Consider the following 20,936-nt stretch of genomic DNA (forward strand, 5'->3'; position numbering starts at 1 on the left):
ATAGAACTAGACTTTGGTTATGAGAAATATTTTATTTTCTACATAAAATTTTAATATGTGGGAATTGTGGAAATCTTTTTTTTCTTATTAGTGGTAAAAACTCTTCACGTTTTGCCTTGAAGCATTAGGGTAGGAGACCTCATTTCACAGAGAAGCTGTCATCTGGTTTTGTTGAGTAACATCTTAAGGCGGTTTAAAATGTTACTTCTGAGAGCTTTTAAAGCCTCCTGTTTTGTTGTCGGGGACAGAACCAAGAGGCAGCCTGGAATTTGTCCAGGTGAAAATGAGAACTAGAAGCCCTTGTCCCTTGGCTGGGTCATTGCTGCTGATTCCTGATCTAACCTGTTTGGGGCAAAGAGGGTTTTCTTAGTGTGTGGAGCTGATGCTATGCAGAGTTGACCTCGTGTCTTCAAAGTCCCCACTGCTGTTCTTCTCTAGGTAATTAGCAGCAACTAGATCCTTAACCCCTGTTCTGTCTTGGTCTGGCCTTTGTTTTACAAAAAGACTTTTGGAGCTGCTAATGCATTTTGGCACAGTGCTGGGGTCCAGAGGTGTGATTCATAATGACATTAAAATGCATTTGGTGGTTGGCTTTAATTTGTAGTGCTGGCCAGAAGAGCTGTGCAGGAGTACATCATTACAGCAATTAAAGAAGTACTGAGGATTCACTTCAACCGTGCAGTGGAACTGAAGGTGAGTCCCAGAGGCTCAGGAGTATGATGACTGATGGGACCGGGGCTGATGTGAGAGCCCCAGGTTAGAGGCAGGTGATTATGGCCATGGAATCATTCTCTTTCCTCTCTTCCCTCCTGTCTCCTGGGTAACTCCTGCTCATCATCTGGATCTCCACTCCACTGTCACTACATTGGGAAGGCCTTTTCTGACCCCACATGAGGTCAGGGTTAGTCCTTTGGGAGGTGTGTTGGCAGAGTTGGAACAAAGAGCTCTCAGAGCAGAGGCAGCAGTAAAATCATCTACCTGATTTTACTTCCCTTGATTTACACAAAAGGACTTGGATTCGTGTTTACATTAGATGTTAGAGTGAGTACAGGTGCATCTTTCTGGATATTTGGAGGGATAGAGATGGAGATCTGAATCTTTTAGACTGTATCCCATGCTGGTGCCACTTTTCCTCAATGATCCCAGAAAGCCACGGTCCATCTAGAGCAGAGTCATCCGGAACCAGAACCGTAGCCCATGCGTGATGATGCAGCAGTGAAATGGGGCTTGTCTGAACCGAGATGAGCTATGGGGGGAGAATACAGACAGACAGACAGACAGACAGACAGACAGACAGACAGATAGATAAATGACAGACTTCAAAAATGCAGTGAAAAAAGCAATGTAGAATATTTCATAATAATGTTTGTATTGACTTCATGTTGAAATGATATTTTAGATATATTAAGTAAAATGCATTTAAAGTTCATTTCACTTGTTCTTATGTCTTTTAATGTGGCCACTAGAAATTTTTAAATTATATGAGTGGCTCCTTGTATATTTATTTTGGACAGTGCTGCTCAATAGAGTAAGTACCCCTTTCTATGTGTTTTAAGCACAACAAACACCTTGAATGCCCTATAACTCATTATTCAGTTCTTGTTACTGACTCTTCCTTCTTGCTGCTCTCATAATTTTGTGCTGTTTTTGCAAAGATTGACAGAGAGTAAAAGCAGTAACTAAAATGAAATTTTGATGATCTGTGATGCGCTGCCCCTTCATCTGAAACTACCAGTTTTTTAGTTTATTTATAATTTAAAATTTTTCTAACAGCTTCCTTCACGTTTGAATTGTCTTTGTATTTCCTGCTTCCCTAGGTTTATGAGCTATTTACTGACTTCACTTTCCTGGTGACGTCCGGTCCTTTCGTTTACACGGCAGTATCGGTCATAAATGTGCTTATAAACAGTAAGCTCGTGCGCGACCAGACTCCTTTAATCTTGTCTGTGAAACCTTCCTTCCTTGTGCCAGAGTCCAGGTTCCAAGTTCAAACAGGTGAGACAACTCAACAAAGTTGTTTTGATTTGTAAAAAGAATTTTGTTTTATTTTTCTGCATTTTAAAAATACTGGAAATCTTTTATAGAATTGATGATGATGATGATGATTTTTAGAGACAAGATCTCACTGTGTCACCCAGGCTGGAATGCAGTGGTGTGATCAGAGCTCACTGAAGCCTCAAACCCCTGAGCTCAAACAATCCTCCTGCTTCAGCCTTCTGAGTAGTTAGGACTAAAAGTGTACATCACCAAACCTGGCTAATTTTTTTGAAAATTATTTTTTTAGACCAGGTGTGGTGGCTCACACCTGCAGTACCACCACTTTGGGAGGCTGAGGCAGACAGATAGCTTGAGCTTATGAGTTTGAGACCAGCCTGGGCAACATGATGAAACCTTGTCTTTACAAAAAATAAAAAAAATTTAGACCAGGTGCGGTGGCTGATGCCTGTAATCTGAGCACTTTGAGAGGCTGAGGTGGTCGGATCACTTGAGGTCAGGAGTCTGAGATGAGCCTGGGCAGCATGGCGAAGCCTCATCTCTACTAAGAATACAAAAATTAGCCGGGCATGGTGGCATACGCCTGTAATCCCTGCTACTTGGGTAGCTGAGGCAGGAGAATTGCTTGAACCCAGGAGGTGGAGATTGCAGTGAGACAAGATTGTGCCACTGTACTCCAGCTTGGGCAACAGAGTGAGACCCTGTCTTAAAAATAAACAAACAAAAAATTTTAAATAAGTTATGTTTTGTAGAGACAAGGTCTCCCTAAGTTGCCCAGGCTGGTCTTAAACTCCTGGGCTTAAGCAATCCTCCTGCCTTGGCCTCCCAAAGTGCTGGGATTATGAGTGTGAGCTACCACACCCGACCTTATTATTTAACTTTTAAAAAGGGTTTATAATTATGGGAAATTTCAAGCATATACCAAAGTATGTAGGATAGTTTAACAGACCACCATGTACTCATTGTGTGTCTTCAATCATTTTTCTGTTCCTAGCCAGTCTTGTTGTAGCCACACCCACCTCTACCATCTCCTTCCCCTCCTCTTGCACTATCTGGAAGTAAGTCTCAGGCATTGTATCATCTCACCCACACGTATTTCAGCCTATATAGCCTCTAAAAGAGAAAGACTTTAAACGTATATATGAAGCTAACAGTAATTTCTTTTTTTGGGGAGACAGAGTCTTGCTCTGTTGCTCAGGCTGCAGTGCAATGGTGCGATCTCTGCTCACTGCAACCTCCGCTCTCAGGCTCAAGCAATTCTCCTGCCTGAGCCTCCTGAGTAGCTGAGATTACGGGTGCCTACCACCACGCCCGGCTAATTTTTGTATTTTTAGTAGAGATGGGATTTCATCATTTTGGCCAGGCTGGTTTCGAACTCCTGATCTCAAATGATCTGCCCGCCTCAGCCTCCCAAAGTGCTGGGATTACAGGCGCGAGCCACCACACCTGGCAGTTAACAGTAATTTCTAAATGTATTTAACTTTTCACTGTAGACATATTCAAACATTTACAAAAGTAGAGAGAATAACATACTAAGCCTACGTATACCTACCATTAAGCTTAAAAAAATGATCAGCATCACCAATTTTGTTTCTTCTACCCCCCCCGAACGTTTTTGTAGACACTAGAGTGTTTTAAAGCAATGCCAGATGTCATGTAATTTCACCCATAAATGCTTAAGAATTAATCTACAGTGAATTTATATACATTTGAAATGTTTCTATCCCTTGCGTCTTTTGGTGCTCACATTCTTATCTGAGATATTTTTCATTTTAAAATGATACCAGTCACCTTCACATTGCATGTCTTCATTTACTGCAAAGTTGCTTTTTACATTTCCATGCAATAATAAGTAGAAATGGTACATCACAGTACTGAATCCCATGCTGCGGATGAATTAGTTGATTTAGGTCCTATGTTTCTCTCTCTTGATTTCTTAATACTTCAGAAGTGCAAATACCTTATTGGTGGGACTTGGCTTGTTTTTCTTTTCAGTACTTCAGTTTGTGCCTCCAAGTGTGGACACCGGCTTCTGCAACTTCACCCAGCGCATCGAGAAAGGCCTAATGACGGCTCTCTTTGAAGTGAGAAAACACCACCAGGGAACGTATAACCTCACGGTGCAGGTGAGAGCATCACTGAACGCAGAACAGAAGGCTTTAGCCTTTAAAGGGGAGATCGTTCCACATCGTTTAATTTAGGGTGCACTTCACTCTTATTTTCTCCAGTGGCGGAAACCCAGTTTACATGGGTTGGAATGGATCTCTTCCTATGGCGTAGGGTCAGCATAGCGTGAATGGGATGAGCAGCTTTGAAGGTTGCAGAGTAGCTGATACCTGGGGAACTCAGATATGGTGAGCTGAAGAGAGTGACCATATTCAGGAAATTCAAGAATTACCTAGAAAGGAATGGTATCACCCTAAATATCCAGTGGGGGAAAGCCTACCCATACTGTTGTTTCCATACAGCTACTAAGAACAGGCGTTGTACGTATTGCATGGAAACTGCTAATGTTTTTATATTTCTTTGATTTTTTTCTGCTACATTCTTTCCTCTCTTTTTCCAAAATGATTGTCAAAATAGATGTTGGTGCTTCTGGATCCACTTTCCATATTTCTTATTTTTTCCTCATATTTTCCATCTCTTTTTATTCTCTGTTTCTACAGAGTTACTAAATTTTGTCTTCCAAGTCATTAATGTAGTCCTTAGCTGTGTCCGTTATGTTATGCAATCTGTCTATTGAATTTTTTAGCTTCTTTTTCATTGTTCTTTGCTCCGTTTCCATCGTCGGCTTTCCTGTGATGATGCAGTATTGCCTTGAAAGTCTCTGGACGCTAATTAGAATTGTTAAAATGTGTCTCCTGTTCCCCAGGTCATTCCTGGTTTCTCTGCAGTCCTTGCTCTGTGTGTTGATCTCCATGCTTTGCTTTTGTGCTGTTTCTGTAAATCTGGAGACTGCTGGTTTGTTGTTAGGAGTGAAGAACCAAGTTGTTCATTTTAGTAGCTGGGACGGCTCTCCCCGTGAGTTGTGGGATATCTTTCTATGTCAGCTCCATCTCCTGGCGGGAAAATTTATTGGAGCACTGGGTCCGGGGCAGAACATGTCAGGGTGGGCTTCTCTCTGGGTGCGGTGTGTGGTCAGAGGCAAGCAGACAGGGAACCCCCGCTCCTTCCAGCTTCAAGATAAAGAGGCTCTTCCCGGGGGACAGGGCACTTTAGTGTGTGTCTCAGGGCAGAGCCAGCTGTGTTTTCATTCATTTTCTTTCCTTGTCTGTGGCGTGCACGGGAGTTGTCTTAGTCTCTGCCCACCTTCTTGCTTAGGGCCCAGACCTGCCATAGTTCTCTTAGGCAGGGGTGTGTTTTCCCTAGGAGCGGTTCTTTGGCCTGTTCTGGGTGAGGGCCTGGCCGCTGCTAGCACCTCTGTGTTGGCCTGGGTGTGACAGTTAGGAAGGACTGAGGAGGAAGGCAATGGACTCAGCTCTTTGGCACAGCCTTGTGATTAATTACACGGATTACCACTGTGGAGTCTGCTCTTGGCTTTGTGCCTGCTGATCTCCACCACGGAGCCCCTCCTGGTCCTCTTGGGGAGCATGGCCCTCAGGTCTGCTGCAGCCCATGCTTGTGTATGTGTTGGATCCTGGCCCCCTCCCTTCTGGTTTATATCAATCCAGACCCATCCTTTCTCCCTCCCCCAGAGGTCTGACAGAATCACTGGTTTTCTTCCATTCTCAGTGCAGGTGTGGATTTATTCCCCTTCGTTCAGCTTATTATTTTAGTGGGATTTGGGGTAGGAGGGGCTGTACATGTGCTCAGTTCATCACTTAATATAAGAAACATTTTCAGTAAACTGAGCATTTAAACTCTTACAAAGGGAACCAGGTTAGAAGCCATTTATTTTTCCTTTAAACACTTTACCTCCTTTTAAAAAATCAGAGGACCCGTGAGAGAGAGATCAGGGTTAAGCCCTCAGCAGAATGTTTTATTTTTGAAGCTTATTCTGGCTTCATTCTTTCAGATCTTGAATATCACCGTCAGTTCCTCAAGGGTGACTCCTCGGCGGGGCCCGGTGAACATCACCTTTGCAGTTAGAAGCACACAGGGATTCTTGAATGGGTCGGAAGTGAGCGAGCTGCTGAGGAACTTGAGTGTGGTGGAGTTCAGTTTCTATCTGGGATACCCGGTGTTGCAGATTGCAGAGCGTGAGTACGGCCCCCTTGGACATGCTGGGGAGGTCATGTGGCAGACATTTTTGTTGGTAGACCTCTTCAGAAAATTTTTTTAGTTTTTAAAAGACTTGATTTTTAAAACATCATTTTATTTTTTCTTAAGGTGTTGGGGTACCGGTGGTATTTGGTTGCATGAGTAAGTTCTTCAGTGGTGATTTTTTTTGAGATCCTGGGTGCCCACCACCTGAGCAGTATACACGGCACCATATTTGTGGTCTTTTATCCCTTACCCCCCTTCCACTGTCCTCCACAAGTCCCCAAAATCCAGGGTATCATTCTTATGCCTTTGCATCCTCATAGCTTAGTTCCCACATATCGGTGAGAACGTACCATATTTGGTTTTCTGTTCCTGAGGTACTTCACTTAGAATAATAGTATAAGACTTGCTCTTCTTAGTGACGTTTTGGATTCACAGCAAATATGATCAGAAGGTTGAGTGATTTCCCATATACCTCCTGCTTCTGCACATTCGTCACCTCCCCCGTTATCAGCATCCCGCAGCCCAGTGGTCCATTTGTTACAGGGACCAGCCTGCATTGACACATCCTCATCACCCAGAGCCCATAGTTGACATTAGGGTTCGCTCTGGGCATCATGAATGTGTAATGACATGCAAATGGCATGGATTCTCCATTTTAGTATCATACAGAGTATTTCCACCTGGACAAGTTTTTTTCAAGTGAAATATCTGACTGAGTGCCGGAATATAAATCTGATAAAACTGGATTGAAGCCAGGTGGGTCTGCAGAGCCCTGCTTATCCACTGTGCCTGGCTTTATTACTTGGAGAATAAACGGGTGCTCTTAAAAAATATACGAGTCCTGGAAAAGGCCTAACTGTGGGGAGCGAGAATGGATTTGTGGTTGTCAGCGCTGAAGGGCAGTGGGAAAGTTCCACTACAAACGGATGGCAGAAGGCAGTGTTTTGGGGGTGATGGAACTGTTCTGCAGAAGGCAGTGTTTTGGGGCGATGACACTGTTCTGTATCTTCATTGTGGTGATGATTATGTGACTATATATACATTTATCGAAATCTGTAAAACTATATGCTGAAAAGAGTGACTTTTACTGTCTAAATTAAAAAAAAAAAAATGTGAAAACATGAAACCTTTCTTCCTGGCCAAAGCAAGTAGGTTCACAATGCAAATGGAGGCAGGTGGCTGGGGTGGGGTGGGGTGGGGGGGTGGGGGTGGGGTAGGGGAGATATTTATTTAAAAAAAATATAGTAGATTCCAGAGTTGAAGTCAAGCTAAAAAAATTCAAATTCTTTTTCAAAATGAAACAACCAAATGGCTAATGATTTGTAATGTATTTCAGCATATTGTTAATTAAAAAGAAGAACTTTACAAGTTATTCTATATGAAAGTAGACAGAGAGAAAGCTGTTATTTACCAAGAGCAGCTTTCAGTGTCCATGGTGCACATATGCCTGCAATGAGTCTGCCTGACAGCGGAGCCCACTAACTGGCCTGGGGCAAGTCAACACGTGGTCACTTTACCCTGAGACATGGCTGGGAAAGCCAGGCTCTGGGGTACACGTGTGAACGTGCTTTGCTGTGGAACAGTGACATTCAAAGGAGATCTTGCAGGTGACCTCTCCATGCAGCAGTGTCCTATGATGTGGCTGGAGCCAGCCCTTCATTTCTTTTTCTCTCTTTGTTCTTGAGACAAATGTGTTCAGAAATTGCTCCTGTCCATGTCCTCACACTAATCTGACGTTTTGTTTTTTCATATTTAGAGCTAAATAGTAAAGACAATGTGTTGTGACTTTGTTGTAAACCTGGGGTTTTTTTCTTACAGATTTTTTTTCTCCTTCCCTAATTCTTTCCCTTTTGTAGCCTTCCAGTATCCACAGCTCAACTTATCTCAGTTGCTGAAGTCCTCTTGGGTCAGGACAGGTATGTTTAACTTACGTAATGTTTTGGGCGCTGTAAGGATACACAGTCTATGCAGGCGTATTGAGAATGATGCTGCCTTTCCTGTTTCCTAAATTTAGGACAAAATGTACCTTAAATTCTTGGCAAAGAATGAATGAGAAAGGGATTCAAATTTGGCTGTGGGAATGTATCCCACTGAGTTATAGAACAAAAAGGACTGACTTTCTTTAAAATTCATACATCAAGTTCAGGGCAGAATCTAACAGGAACTGACAATCTTCTGACCCAAAACAGGGTGAGGTTCAGAAGCAAGGATCTCTCTCTCTCTCTCTCTCTCTCTCTTTTATTTTTTTTCTAAAAGTGTTGTTTAGTTTAATAAGGACAAGTAGGGTGGCTTGGCACCTAGGAAGCTTTTTTCTTTTTTTGTCTTAGGGGAATGGGTCAGATATTTAGAGGTATGGCATTGCAGTTAAAGGCTTTCTAATGTAGTGCACAAAAGTCTGAACAGTAGTTATGTTTAGCTTCCCAGCGTGCATGCAGCACAGGAACTAGCTGGGCACGAGACAGCATGTGGAGTAGTGATAGTCACCATTCACGGGGTTCCTGTACTTTGCAAGTTCTCTTTGCTGAACACACAGCATCCCATGTCAAGGCCTCACTTCTTTGCATGGTGCCTTCAGCGGTCTTTTTCAGATCATTTCCATAGTAATTAAATAACTTGCTCATGGTTGTATCTCAAAGAACTTAAACCAGTTCTAGTTGAAAAACACATGTTCATTCCTCCCAGACCATGCTGGCAAGCGATTATCTGTCGAGATAATCTTGTCTGAAGTAGATAACTAAAGATGGGCAGGCTTCCTTTTTTCAAGTTAGTTTGTGAGTCCAAGTCTCAGGGCAAGGTAATGAACTCACACCAATTCCAGAAGTGTGGAGATAAGTGCAGACGAAATGTTTGATCTTGTGTAGGCATCCTTCGCGCCAGAGCTCCTGCATTGCTGAGTTCCTGGGACTTCTGGCTGCCAGTCTGGGTAACACTGAGAGCTTGGAGCTTTAGATAAGTTGTATGGGCTGCATTTCCTGGACTCTCCCCATTCCTGATCACTGTGTCTCCTTTTAATGTCTCCTGTCTAGGCATTGGCATTTTGTGGCAATCTTGCGTTAATTTCAAACACACGCACACGCACACGCACACACCCTGTTTTTTTACTGCTGACTTGTTTTCGGTGCCGCATGTGTTTTCTTTTAAATGTAGTTCTCTTGGGTGTCGTGGAGAAGCAGCTCCAGAATGAAGTGTTTCAAGCAGAGATGGAACGCAAGCTGGCCCAGCTGCTCAGCGAGGTTTCCACCAGACGCCGGATGTGGAGAAGGGCCACTGTAGCTGCAGGGAACAGTGTGGTGCAGGTACTCCACGTCAAAGGACGAGGGGAAGGAGAGAAGGAGAGGGAGAGCTTGTGTGAGTGCACACACCATTGGAAACCCTGTATTTTTATGCCACTAAGAAGTGCCATGAGAAAATTCTGATTTTGACTGATTTCTATATTGGGCAGCAGGTGAATCTGGCAGCATTTCAGTTCAGCTAGCATCTAGACAAATATTTACCAAGTAGCAGGATAACAATGGACCCTGGGGAGCAGAGCAGGATTGTCCGACTGGGACCATACTATCATAGGACCTCGTTTATCCAGTAGTAGTTTTTAATTAACAAAAGTGTAGCCTGTTTGATAGAATGGTCCGCATTATTGACAGCACTGTAGTGATATATTCAACTGGAAGAGACCGTAGATCAGATAGCGGGAAATATGCCACCCTCTGCTTGAGCACTTCATTTTCTCTGTTTCCATGGTATTATGGAGTCATCACTTTGGTTAAGATTTTCAATTTATTTTCTGAGCGAAATCACATCTCTTTAGAAATTACATAGCCAATTAGAGAAATTTTGAGAAAGACGTGTAAAAGATGTGTAAAGAATAAAACAAAAATCACCTAAAATTCAATCAACCAAAGAAAATCACTGTAAACATTTTAGCATATTTCCTTCCCTTATTTTTTCCTCGTGAATTCTGTATTAACATTTGGATGATACTACATACATCTTTTTGTAGCCTCTTTTCACTTGAGCTTGCTTTCTTTCTCTCTTTTTTCTTGAGACAGAGTCTCACTCTGTCGCTCAGCCTAGAGTGCCGTGGCACAGCCTCAGCTCACTACAACCTCCACCTCCTGGGTTGAAGCAATTCTTCTGCCTCAGCCTCCTGAGTAGATGGGACTACAGGTGCCCACCACCAGAGACACCTGGTTGTATCATATTACCCTAAATCTTCTTTAGTTGGTAAACTGGCAGACAGGTACAAAAGACAGATTTGTTTGAAACGTGACCCATTTAGAAATGCTCATACTCACAGGAAATTGGAGGCTGGGGCTGTCATTAATTTCCATCTCCATATGAATTATGTGGATTTTTTTCTTTACCAATTGCTGATTTGTTGAGCTACGAAAATGGGATATTTAGAGCTATGGCATTTCAGAAACAGGAAACCTGGGTAGAATTCTGAAGCAGGGGGTGTGGGCTGGCAGGCAGGGTGGGAGGTGGGTGGGTTAGAGGCATTAGAGATAAAGATGCAAATGACATTGGCTGTGGGTGGCAGGTTGGGGGTGTGGACGTGTTGCCTCAGACTGCATCATTGTCCTCTAGTCCTTTTACCAAGTGTGTCCTCTCATCATTACCCCCTCCCAGAAATACAGTTCTTAGGTTTCTAAATAGTTTCTTTGCCCCCCTCCCAGAAATGTAGTTCTTAGGTTTCTAAAATAGTTACTTTGCCAGATGCAGTAAGTTACAGAGAAATTGAAAAACTAATCACAAATGGGAGTAATTATTAAATAAGTATTAAAAAAGAATACAAATTTGAATTATAAAAGCTTTGCCTCATTCAGCAATTCCTGGCTTCATAGAGCGTAAGGCCTAGGTGTGAGTTCACTTATACACAGAAAACTGTTATAGGATACCATAAAAGGATATAATACAGTGCTAAATTTGACATACAGCTCCCTAAGTAGGCATGCAGGTTTGGGAAAGTTAACCAAGCTATCCAGGCAAATGTGCCATCTGGGAGATTGCTTATAAGCTGTGCTCTGATTCTCTTCCCACTTAGAGTGATGAAACAAGAAGATGTAGACAAGTATTTGTGTACAGCAGTACATGGCTGTCCATCAAAACTTTTTTTTTTTAATTCTTTTTTTTTTATTTTTTAAAAAAATTTTTATTGGATTTTAGGTTTTGGGGTACATGAGCAGAGCATGCAAGACAGTTGCGTAGGTACACACATGGCAGTGTGCTTTGCTTTTCTTCTCCCCTTCACCCACATTTGGCATTTCTCCCCAGGCTATCCCTCCCCACCTCCCCCTCCCACTGGCCCTCCCCTGTCCATCAAAACTTAATTCGTAAAAGTGAAAATGTTGAAACAATCTAGATATCCAGCAACTGGGGAATGGGTAAATAAAATTATAGTAAATCTTTCTGTGTTGGAATTTTATGCAGCCATTTAGAAAAAATTAGTGAGTGATAAAGAAAAATGTTCAAGTAGGCCGGGTGCAGTGGCTCACTCCTGTAATCCCAGCACTTTGGGAGGCCGAGGTGGGTGGATCACTTGAGGCCAGGAATTTGAGACAAGCCTGGCCAACAAGGTGAAACCTGATCTCTACTAAATATATAAAAATGATCCAGGCATGGTGGTCTGTGCCTGTAATTCCAGCTACTCAGGAGGCTGGGGCATGAGAATCACTTGAACCCAGGAGGCGGAGGTTCCACTGAGCTAAGAGCGCACCAGTGCACTCCAGCCTCGGGGACAGAGTGGGATTCTGTCTCAAAAAACAAACAAATGAAAAACAACAACAAAGCTCAAGTGAAGAGAGGTTACAAAAGTATGCCGTGTAATCCAGATATTAATATAGAATTCATGGAGAAAAAAGTACAGAAAGAAAATGCTAAAGTGTTTACAATGGTTTTCTTTGGCTGGTTGAATTTTAGGTGATTTTCATTTTTATTCTTTCTATCTTTTTTTGCATGTGTTTTTCAACATTTCTCCAATTGGCTCTATAATTTCTAGAGTGATGTGATTTTGCTCAGAAGACAAATATAAAAATGAAACAGAAAATGGTAGCCAAAGTGATGATGACTCCGTAATACTGTGGTTATGAGGGTTCCAGATAGGAATCTGATAGGGCTAGAGAGAATGCTACCATTCGATTCTCCTGGCTCACTTTCTGCCTGGATGTCTTAGTCCATGGATGTTGTCGTAAAGGAATACCTGAGGCTGAGTCTGTAAAGAAAAGGGTTTATTTGGCTCACGGTTCTTCAGGCTATAAAAAAGCATGGTGCCAGCAACATAGTGAGGGCCTTGGGCTGCTTCCCCTCTTGCTGGAAGGCAAAGGGAAGCCAGTGTAGAAATCACATGGCAAGAGAGAAAGCAAGAGAGAGAGGGGAGGGAGGTGCCAGGCTGTTTCCAACACCAGCTCTCTCAGGAACTAGCAGAGAAAGAACTCAATACCTCGAGGTCAGCACCAAGCCATTCATGAGGGACCTGCCTCCCTGACTCAGGTACCTCCCATTAGGCCCCTCCACCAACACCGGGGATCACATTTCAACATGGAGAGTTAGAGGGGGTCAAACATCCAAACTGTAGCAGTAGACAAACTTGTAGAATCTTTCATCAAGGTGGGTATCACTGGGTTTGTGATTTCTACAAGAAGAAACCATACATTTAAAATTTATTAGAACTTTTTTTTTTTTTTGCGACAGTCTTGCTCTGCCATCCAAGCTGGAGTACAGTGGTGTGATCTCACCTCCATCTCCTGGGTTCAAGCAATTCTCCTGCCTCAGCCTCCAGAGTAGCTGGGATGACAGGCACGCACCAGAATGCCCAGCTAATTTTTTGCATTTTTAGTAGAGTTAGGGTTTCACCACGTTAGTCAGGCTGGTCTTGAACTCCTGACTTCATGCAACCTGCCCATGTTGGCTTCCCAAAGTGCTAGGATTACAGGCGTGAGCCACTGTGCCTGCCTAGAACTTGTAAAATGCAATAAGTAGGTATATGGGTAGAGAGACAGGTGGATGTAATCTACTTCCTTTTCAGTAGCCCTTTGATAGCATTTCATTCTAAAAGCTAATAAAAAGTTAATCACGCTGGGCGTGGTGGCTCCTGCTTGTAGTCCCAGCTACTCCAGAGGCTGAGGTGGGAGGATCGCTTGAGCCCAGGAGTTCTAGGCTGTAGTGCTATGCCAGTCAGGTTTCCACACGAAGTTTGGCATCAATATGGTGACCTCCTGGGAGCCGGGGACTACCAGGTTGCCTAAGGAGGAGTGAACCAGCCCAGGTTGGAAATGGAGCAGGTCAAAACTCCCGTGCTGGTCAGTAGTGGGATCGTGCCTGTGAATAGCCACTGCACTCCAGCCTGGGCAACATAGCGAGACCCTGTCTCTTAAAATAAATAAATAAAAATAAAAAAAAGAAAAGTTAATCACCACAATGCCATTGTCAGGGAGGGAGTAGCCAGTCTCCTGACTGGCTTTGAAACAGCAGCCAGAGGGCAGGACAATGAGCCCTGCCCTTCTCAGGATGAAGCATAAAGAAGAGGTTGTTGAGGGAAGAGAGTTTGGATATGTACTGTTAAGGATCTTTAGACATGATCTGGAAGAAGGAGTTCACAGTGAAATCAGGAAACTGCTCATCTGCCAGAAGTTTCCCATGGTGAAGGAGGAGTCCAACAGCTCTTTCCAGAGCACAGGGTGACATCACACATGCACACTTGTGGACAGAGAAGCAGCAGCTGTGTTTTGCCAATGGCAAATGTAGAGACCAAAGATTTAAATGGCATGTGTAAAATAAGGAGCTTGGAGCCATCGCTTATCCTTTTCTTAGGATAGAAGTCGGGAGTTTTCCTAGAGTCTCAAGGGGCAATAAAATTGTTGCATATTATTAAGAGAAATAGAGTGAAATGAAAAGGTGTTATAGGTCAAGTGTGCTAGATTTTGAAATAAGGGGATAAAAAGACTGCCTTTTAACACCAGAGAGAGAGACGTTTTGGGATGAATCAAAGTATTATTTGACCCACAAGATTATGAATTTATGAGGTTCATTGTCCGTAGACCAGTAGTGGTGGGGGTGATTTTGTTCTCCAGGGTGCAACTGGCAGTGTCTGGAGATGTTTGGGTTGTACCTTGGGTGGTGTGGGGTGGGGGCATTGGTGGGTTGAGGGCACGGATGCCACTAATCATCTACAGTGCTCCCCACATCAAGGGATTGTCAGTAGAGCTGAGGTTGAGAAGCCCTACCCTAGAAGAATGAGGAGCAAATATCAATAGACTCAAGAAAGACGGAACCTTCCTTTGTTAGGGGAGCTTGGTGGTTAGGCAACTATGCCACCTTGCTCCCGGCTGAATAAACCCTCCTTCCTCCTGTTAAAAAAAAAAAAAAAAAAAAGGATTGGGCAGAACCATTAATAGTCTCAGAGAATGAGGGAAGTACCTAATCCCATGGTTAATGTTGGGAGGATGGTGCTCTCTTATGATGTGATCAGCACGTCAGAGATTGTGGGGACAATTCTAGACCACCTGGACTCACCAGCCTGGTTCTGTGCATCCTTCCTGCTCCTTTACCCCAGAGAAGACGTAGAGTGAGATCAAGCAACCTGCTACTCCACACAGGAACTCTCCACTGTCCCTCTTCCCATCAACAGAGAGCACTGTGGTGATTCTGGTCCCCCGGATGCCTTCCAGAGCTTATTATGAGAATTGGAATAAATCCTGAGTGACACAGTCAGGATTCAGTGACGTGAGAGAGGACATTTAGAAGCACAAGCTCCTGCAATGTGAATGGTTTCTGTTATCTTTCAGGTGGTAAATGTGTCGAGGCTGGAGGGAGATGACAATCCTGTACAGCTCATCTACTTTGTGGAGGATCAAGATGGAGAAAGACTCAGTGCAGTCAGGTCTTCGGACCTGATTAACAAGATGGACCTCCAGAGAGCAGCCATTATCTTGGGTTACCGAATTCAAGGCGCCATTGCCCAGCGTAAGTGCCTGAGGTGCTGGGCTCCAAAGCCAGGCTCGTCCTGACAGTGAGCTCTAAATGTGAATCATTCTGATGTGTGTAAACCCTGATGGTGAAGTGCCAGTTGTTAAAATTCATTCACCAAGACCTTCTTTATTTGGATTTCAGTTGTAGGTTTAGCCTACACTGCTGTTTTTTCTACCTAGCGCTTTACGTGTGGGGTGTTACAGTGATTTATACTACCTTACATCAGCTTTAATATCTGTCCTTCATTCTTCTACTACTTCTTTTTTTATTATTATAAATTTTGTCTTAGGCAAAGTAATGTGTTTGCTCTGTATTTATTCCAGAATCTTCTGTGTCATATTTTGAACATTGGCAGGGACAGTGAGTCATGCAGGAAGCGGAGAGGTACACCCTGGATTTACTGGCTTCCTTCAGGGTCTTTTAACACAAAGAAGTCCTTGATCCTTCCCCTCTTCAATCCTGTTTCTCTCCCACCTATCCTCACCCCACTCTGCAGTGTAGACAGAGGTGTTCTGATGTTTCTTTATTATTGTTGGAAGATTTCACTCCTGCCCGCCTGGCCCTGGCTGCTCTCAGTACTTTCCACCACACAGATTTTGAATATTTAAAAGTGAAGGAAAAGGAGGCACATGGAATGGTGTATTTTTCTAAGTATGCCTTTAGGGCATGAATCAGATCCCTGTTTTTTTTTTTTTGAGAAAAGGTCTTGCTCTGTCACCCAGGCTGTAGTGCAGTGGTACAATCATGGCTCACTGCAGCCTCAACCACCTCAGCTCAGGTAATCCTCCTGCCTCAGCCTCCTGAGTAGCTAGGACCACAGTCACCATCACCACACCTGGCTATTTTTTTCTTATCATATGTAGAGACAGGGTCTTGCCATGTTGCCCAGGCTGGTTTTGAACCCCTGGGCTCAAGCGATCCTCCCACCTTGACCTCCCAAGCTGTTGGGATTATAGGCATGAGCCACCGTGCCTGGCCCAGACTCCTCTTTCAATGTCAGTGGTTTTCCTTTATGATTCTGCAAGCAGTCTTGGTAAGAGCTTGGTGCAACTCGCTCCCAGCAATAAAAGGAGAAGTAAACATTTAGAGGGAATCCAGCATCAAAGAATACAGAAAAACTGTCTATAGAGAACATGTAGGAGATAAAGGCAGTTTTTTTTTTTTTTTTAAAAAAAAGACCACTTTAAAATTATCCTTGGTAGTGGAAGGTTTTTGTGAAATTTGTACTTGTCCCTGGAGCCCAACCAAGATGAGAGCTGATGGGCATAATTTTTCTGTTTTATGGAAGATGATAGGAGAGTATAAGCAAATAATCACTGGCGTTTGTGTTTGTGTATTTGGGATATGATCACATATGGATGTGTTCTTCTCCAAAGCAGTGAGGAAAAAATAACAAAAGCACTTCCTACATTTCTTCATATATGCTATTCCTGATTGTAGATGTGTCCTATTCCTGATTGTAGATGTGTCCTATTCCAGCCAAGTACTTGACATTAAATAGTTCATTGCAGTAGGATATGGGCACCTTTCAGATCTGATCTTACACCTCTTTTTCTCAGTTTTGTACTGAAAACCACATGGGTAAAGACCATGGGATCTCAGGGTTGGCAATTGAAGGAAACTTCAGCCAACAACAGGGAAAGTCCAAAGGCAGCCCCATGACCCTGGTGTTAGGGCCCGGTTTGATCAAATTCTGTCTCATCAGGGTTTTCCTAGGTTAGAATAAAAAGATGCCTCACACCTGAAATCTCAGTACTTTGGGAGACAGAGGCAGGAGGATCACTTGAGCCCAGGAGTTCAAGACCAGCCTAGGAAACATAGCAAGACCCCATATCTACAAATAATAATAATACACAAGCTGGGCATGGTGGGGCATGCCTGTGGTCCCAGCTGCTTGGGAGGCTGAGGCAGGAGGATCACCTGATCCCAGGAGGTCAAGGCTGCAAGTGAGCTTGATTATACCACCACACTCTAGGCTTGGTGACAGACGGAGACCCTATCTCAAAAAGAAAAAGCAAACAGCCACCCTCCCAGAAGAACTAAGAAGAGTATCTGGTTGTCTCAGCTTCTCAGTTTGATTCTATCCCTACTTCTGTATTGACAGTTGCTTTTATGCAAAATGAGCTGCATATATAAACTATATTCAGCCCAGGTGAAAAAATACAAGGTTTTCACACTTTGTCGCTTTTTACCACATCCCATGCAGCCTCTGCTCTAATTTGTGCTTTTTTTCCTGATGCGTTTGATTTAGAATGCCCGCACCCTCCCTTGTTACTCCCTTAGGTGTCTAAACCCAAAGTTGAACCAGCACCAAGAACCTTTTTTGTTATTACATCATAAGACATAGTCCCTGCCCGTGACAACTAAGATGTTTTTGAAGAGACAAGACTTGGCGGCAAGACTGGATGAATGAGCGCACAAGTGTAGCACATCACGGAGGACCCATTTATACGACCAGACTGGATGATTGAGCGCACAAGTGTAGCACACCACGGAGGACGAATTTATAAGACAAGTCTGTATGAATGAGCGCACAAGTGTAGCACACCATGGAGGATCCATTTATACGACAAGACTGGATGAATGAGCGCACAAGTGTAGCACACCACGGAGGGTCCATTTATACAAGTCTGTATGAATGAGCGCACAAGTGTAGCACACCATGGAGGATCCATTTATACAACCAGAAGCATTTTAAATGAGCAATAAGGCACCCTGTGCAAAACAAAGAGCTAGTGAAGGACATTGGGGTGGCTGAGGAGTTGAAGTACTACTATCCTAGGCCATGGAAGAGGAGGAGTGGAGGCAGGGTGGGGTGGGGGTGGCAGCAGGGTAGGGAGTGGCGAATCCAAAATGAGTAAGATTTGCTTCCTGTAAAGTTGACAACTGGTACCTTAAATAATGCCATTTCGATAAAGAGTTATGTTTCAAAGGTTTAGGAAGAGAGACAGGTGGGGCAATGAGAGCAGTGCCTATGGGACACTTACTAGGATTTAGTTTCCAAATTAACACATTGAAGCTTATTAACTCATTTCAGAAGACATAAGAATCATCTTCCTTCTTTTTTTTTAATACGGAGTCTCACTCTGTCACCCAGGATGGAGTGTAGTGGCATGATCTCAGCTCACTACAACCTCTGCCTCCCGGGTTCAAGTGATTCTCCTGCCTCAGTCTCTCCTGAGCAGCTAGGATTACAGGCACGTGCCACAACACCTAGCTAATTTTTGTATTTTTAATAGAGACCGGGTTTCACTATATTGACCAGGCTGGTCTTGAACTCCTGACCTCGTGATCCACCTGCCTCAGCCTCCCAAAGTGCTGGGATTACAGGTGTGAGCCACGAACTGCAGCCCCTTCTTTTTTTATTGTGGTCAAATATACATCATTAAATGTACCAATTTAGCACTTTGAAGTGTGTACATTCACAACAACGCTGTGTGACCATCACCACTATCCATTTCCAGAACTTTTCCATCATTCCAAGCAGAGCTTTCTATGAATTTTTTCTAGCTACCTCATATAGGTAGAATCATACATTGTTTGTCCTTTCATGACTGGCTTGTTCCATTATCATGATGTTTTCAAGGCTCCTCTATGTAGCAGAAAGTATAGATTTTCATTTCCTTTTAAAGCTGAATGATATTCCGTTGTATGGCTGTACCACATTTTGTTCATTCATTCATCTATGGATGGATATTTGGGTTGTTTTCATGTTTTAGGCTGTCGTGAATAACACTGCTATGAACATCAGCATCTCTGTCATTTTTCATTGCTGAAGGGGAAACGACCAGTTGCTACGCTGGTTCCCGTGTCATATCTCCTCACTGTTTTGCTTTGTGTATGGTGCTAGTACGAAAGGAAATTATTCGTGATTCATCTATTTGATCATTTTCCCTTTCCCCCACTAGGACGTAAGCACCTTGAGGGACTTCACTTGTTCATTGTTGAGTTGCAACTTTCCAACTGTGTCCAGCACACTTAATAAACTTTCGTAAACACGAGAAACTTGTAGTGAGCGGAGGGAGAAGGAGGTGCAGGGCTTTCTTCCATAAACCCCGAGTGGAGATGCATGTGCTCTATGCGATCTGGGAGGTGTCAGTCCTGCTGTACTTGATGCAGTGGTCAGGACTGTGTTCTGGAGACATAGCTGTTTTTCTCTCCACTTCTGAAGGGAACTGCCTTTGTACAGAGTTGTACAGAACCAGTTTTGGCATGGAAGTGCCCTGCAGTGAAAAGTTAGGGGTGAGCTGGTAGAAAAACTAGAAGTCAGGAGACCAGGAATTAACCTAGCGGTGGTGTTAATTCAGCAACGTACCTTTGGATATATCACATGTATCACTGTGATCCCTGATGTATTCTAGCTGTAACCTTGTATATTGTGTTTCTCTGTTGGTCACATTTCCTGTCATCAGGAGATTAAAACCTGGAACCAGTTATCTGGAGCTGAAATGTCAGGGACTTCTGAGTTTCTCATAGAAGAGACATGCAGTCTAGGAAATGAGTGAAGAAGGAGTTATTGAAAGGTCTTTCTTCCTTGCCCACAGCTGTGGACAGAGTGAAGAGGCCGTCTCCCGAATCCCAGAGCAACAACCTGTGGGTCATTGTTGGCGTGGTCATCCCGGTGCTGGTGGTGATGGTGATTGTTGTCATCCTCTACTGGAAACTCTGCCGCACAGACAAGCTGGACTTTCAGCCTGACACCGTGGCCAACATTCAGCAGCGTCAGAAGGTAAGGGGCAGCCTCTTCCGCCAGTGTTCCCATAAGCTGTTTTGCGGGGCAGGGATAGGATGAGTTTAGGTTCTTGATACTGAAAGATGGGGAAAAGGCCTGTTATAGAGATCTTCTGGCTTTAATGGTGGCATCACTTCGCCTTGTTTCTGCTTCCTGAAACTTTGCTTCTGGGTGAGTAAATATAGTCTAAGAACGTGAAGCTGTGTACAAGCTTATCCATGATATGCACTCTGGGTTCTGTGATTTTTATTTCATTTTATTTTTTTTGAGACAGAGTCTGGCTCTGTCACCCAGGCTGGAGTGCAATGGCATGAGCTCGGCTCACTGCAACCTCTGCCTCCCAGGGTCAAGCAATTCTCCTGCCTCAGCCACCGAATAGCTGCCAGTACAGGTGTGTGCCACCACACTTGGCTAATTTTTGTATTTTTAGTAGAGATGGGGCTCTGCCATGTTGGCCAGGCTGGTCTCGAACTTCTGGCCCCAAGATTTCTTGCCCTCCCAAAGTGCTGGGATTATGGGCGTGAGCCACCGTGCCAGGACAAATTCTGATTTATTTTACCCCTGGATATTTTCGGAGAACAGGAGCCAAGGGAGACTTTCTCAGATCTGTTTATTTCATATGCCACTCCACAGGTCAGCTGCTTTATTTTCTGTTCACCATATTTGGAAGCCTACTTACCCACTTTGATCCTTAAAAACCAAACAGTACATACCTTGAACATTTTAACTTAAAATATATGAATGGACATTTATTTGCCAATCCTTCAGCATTTCCCAAGTCTTGTTTTGCTTTGTTTTGAGTGTCGGTTTACTGGGAGGAATCATGTATGGTCTTTCTTGTAATAAACAACACCCATAATATATCACTTTCAGGTTCCAGTTTGGGTTTCTTTAGAGAAGAGCAAAACTACCTGAATACAAAGTTCTCTAGATTTTTTTAATACCGTCCTCCACTCCCTGTCTCCTAACTTTGCAGACTTTTGAGTTGATTCACCTACATCTAATTTGACAGCAGATTTTTTTAAGTAACCCGTCTTTC

General features: G+C 43.5%; 1 protein-coding gene across 2 annotated transcripts in view; it reads left to right on the top strand.

Moving 5' to 3' along the window:
* KIAA1549 (KIAA1549 ortholog) overlaps nucleotides 1-20,936 on the top strand; it is a 153,055-nt gene that overhangs the window by 66,869 nt on the left and 65,250 nt on the right. For both annotated transcript variants that reach the window (XM_035254639.3, XM_035254640.3), the window contains exons 3-10: nucleotides 605-693; nucleotides 1,818-1,995; nucleotides 3,991-4,121; nucleotides 6,011-6,194; nucleotides 8,058-8,117; nucleotides 9,349-9,497; nucleotides 14,982-15,159; nucleotides 19,710-19,894. In XM_035254639.3, the coding sequence (XP_035110530.3) occupies nucleotides 605-693; nucleotides 1,818-1,995; nucleotides 3,991-4,121; nucleotides 6,011-6,194; nucleotides 8,058-8,117; nucleotides 9,349-9,497; nucleotides 14,982-15,159; nucleotides 19,710-19,894 (1,154 nt within the window). The remainder of the gene's footprint in view (nucleotides 1-604; nucleotides 694-1,817; nucleotides 1,996-3,990; nucleotides 4,122-6,010; nucleotides 6,195-8,057; nucleotides 8,118-9,348; nucleotides 9,498-14,981; nucleotides 15,160-19,709; nucleotides 19,895-20,936) is intronic.

The sequence above is a fragment of the Callithrix jacchus genome, chromosome 11 (assembly GCF_049354715.1).
Source record: "Callithrix jacchus isolate 240 chromosome 11, calJac240_pri, whole genome shotgun sequence".
NCBI classification, from domain to species: domain Eukaryota; kingdom Metazoa; phylum Chordata; class Mammalia; order Primates; family Cebidae; genus Callithrix; species Callithrix jacchus.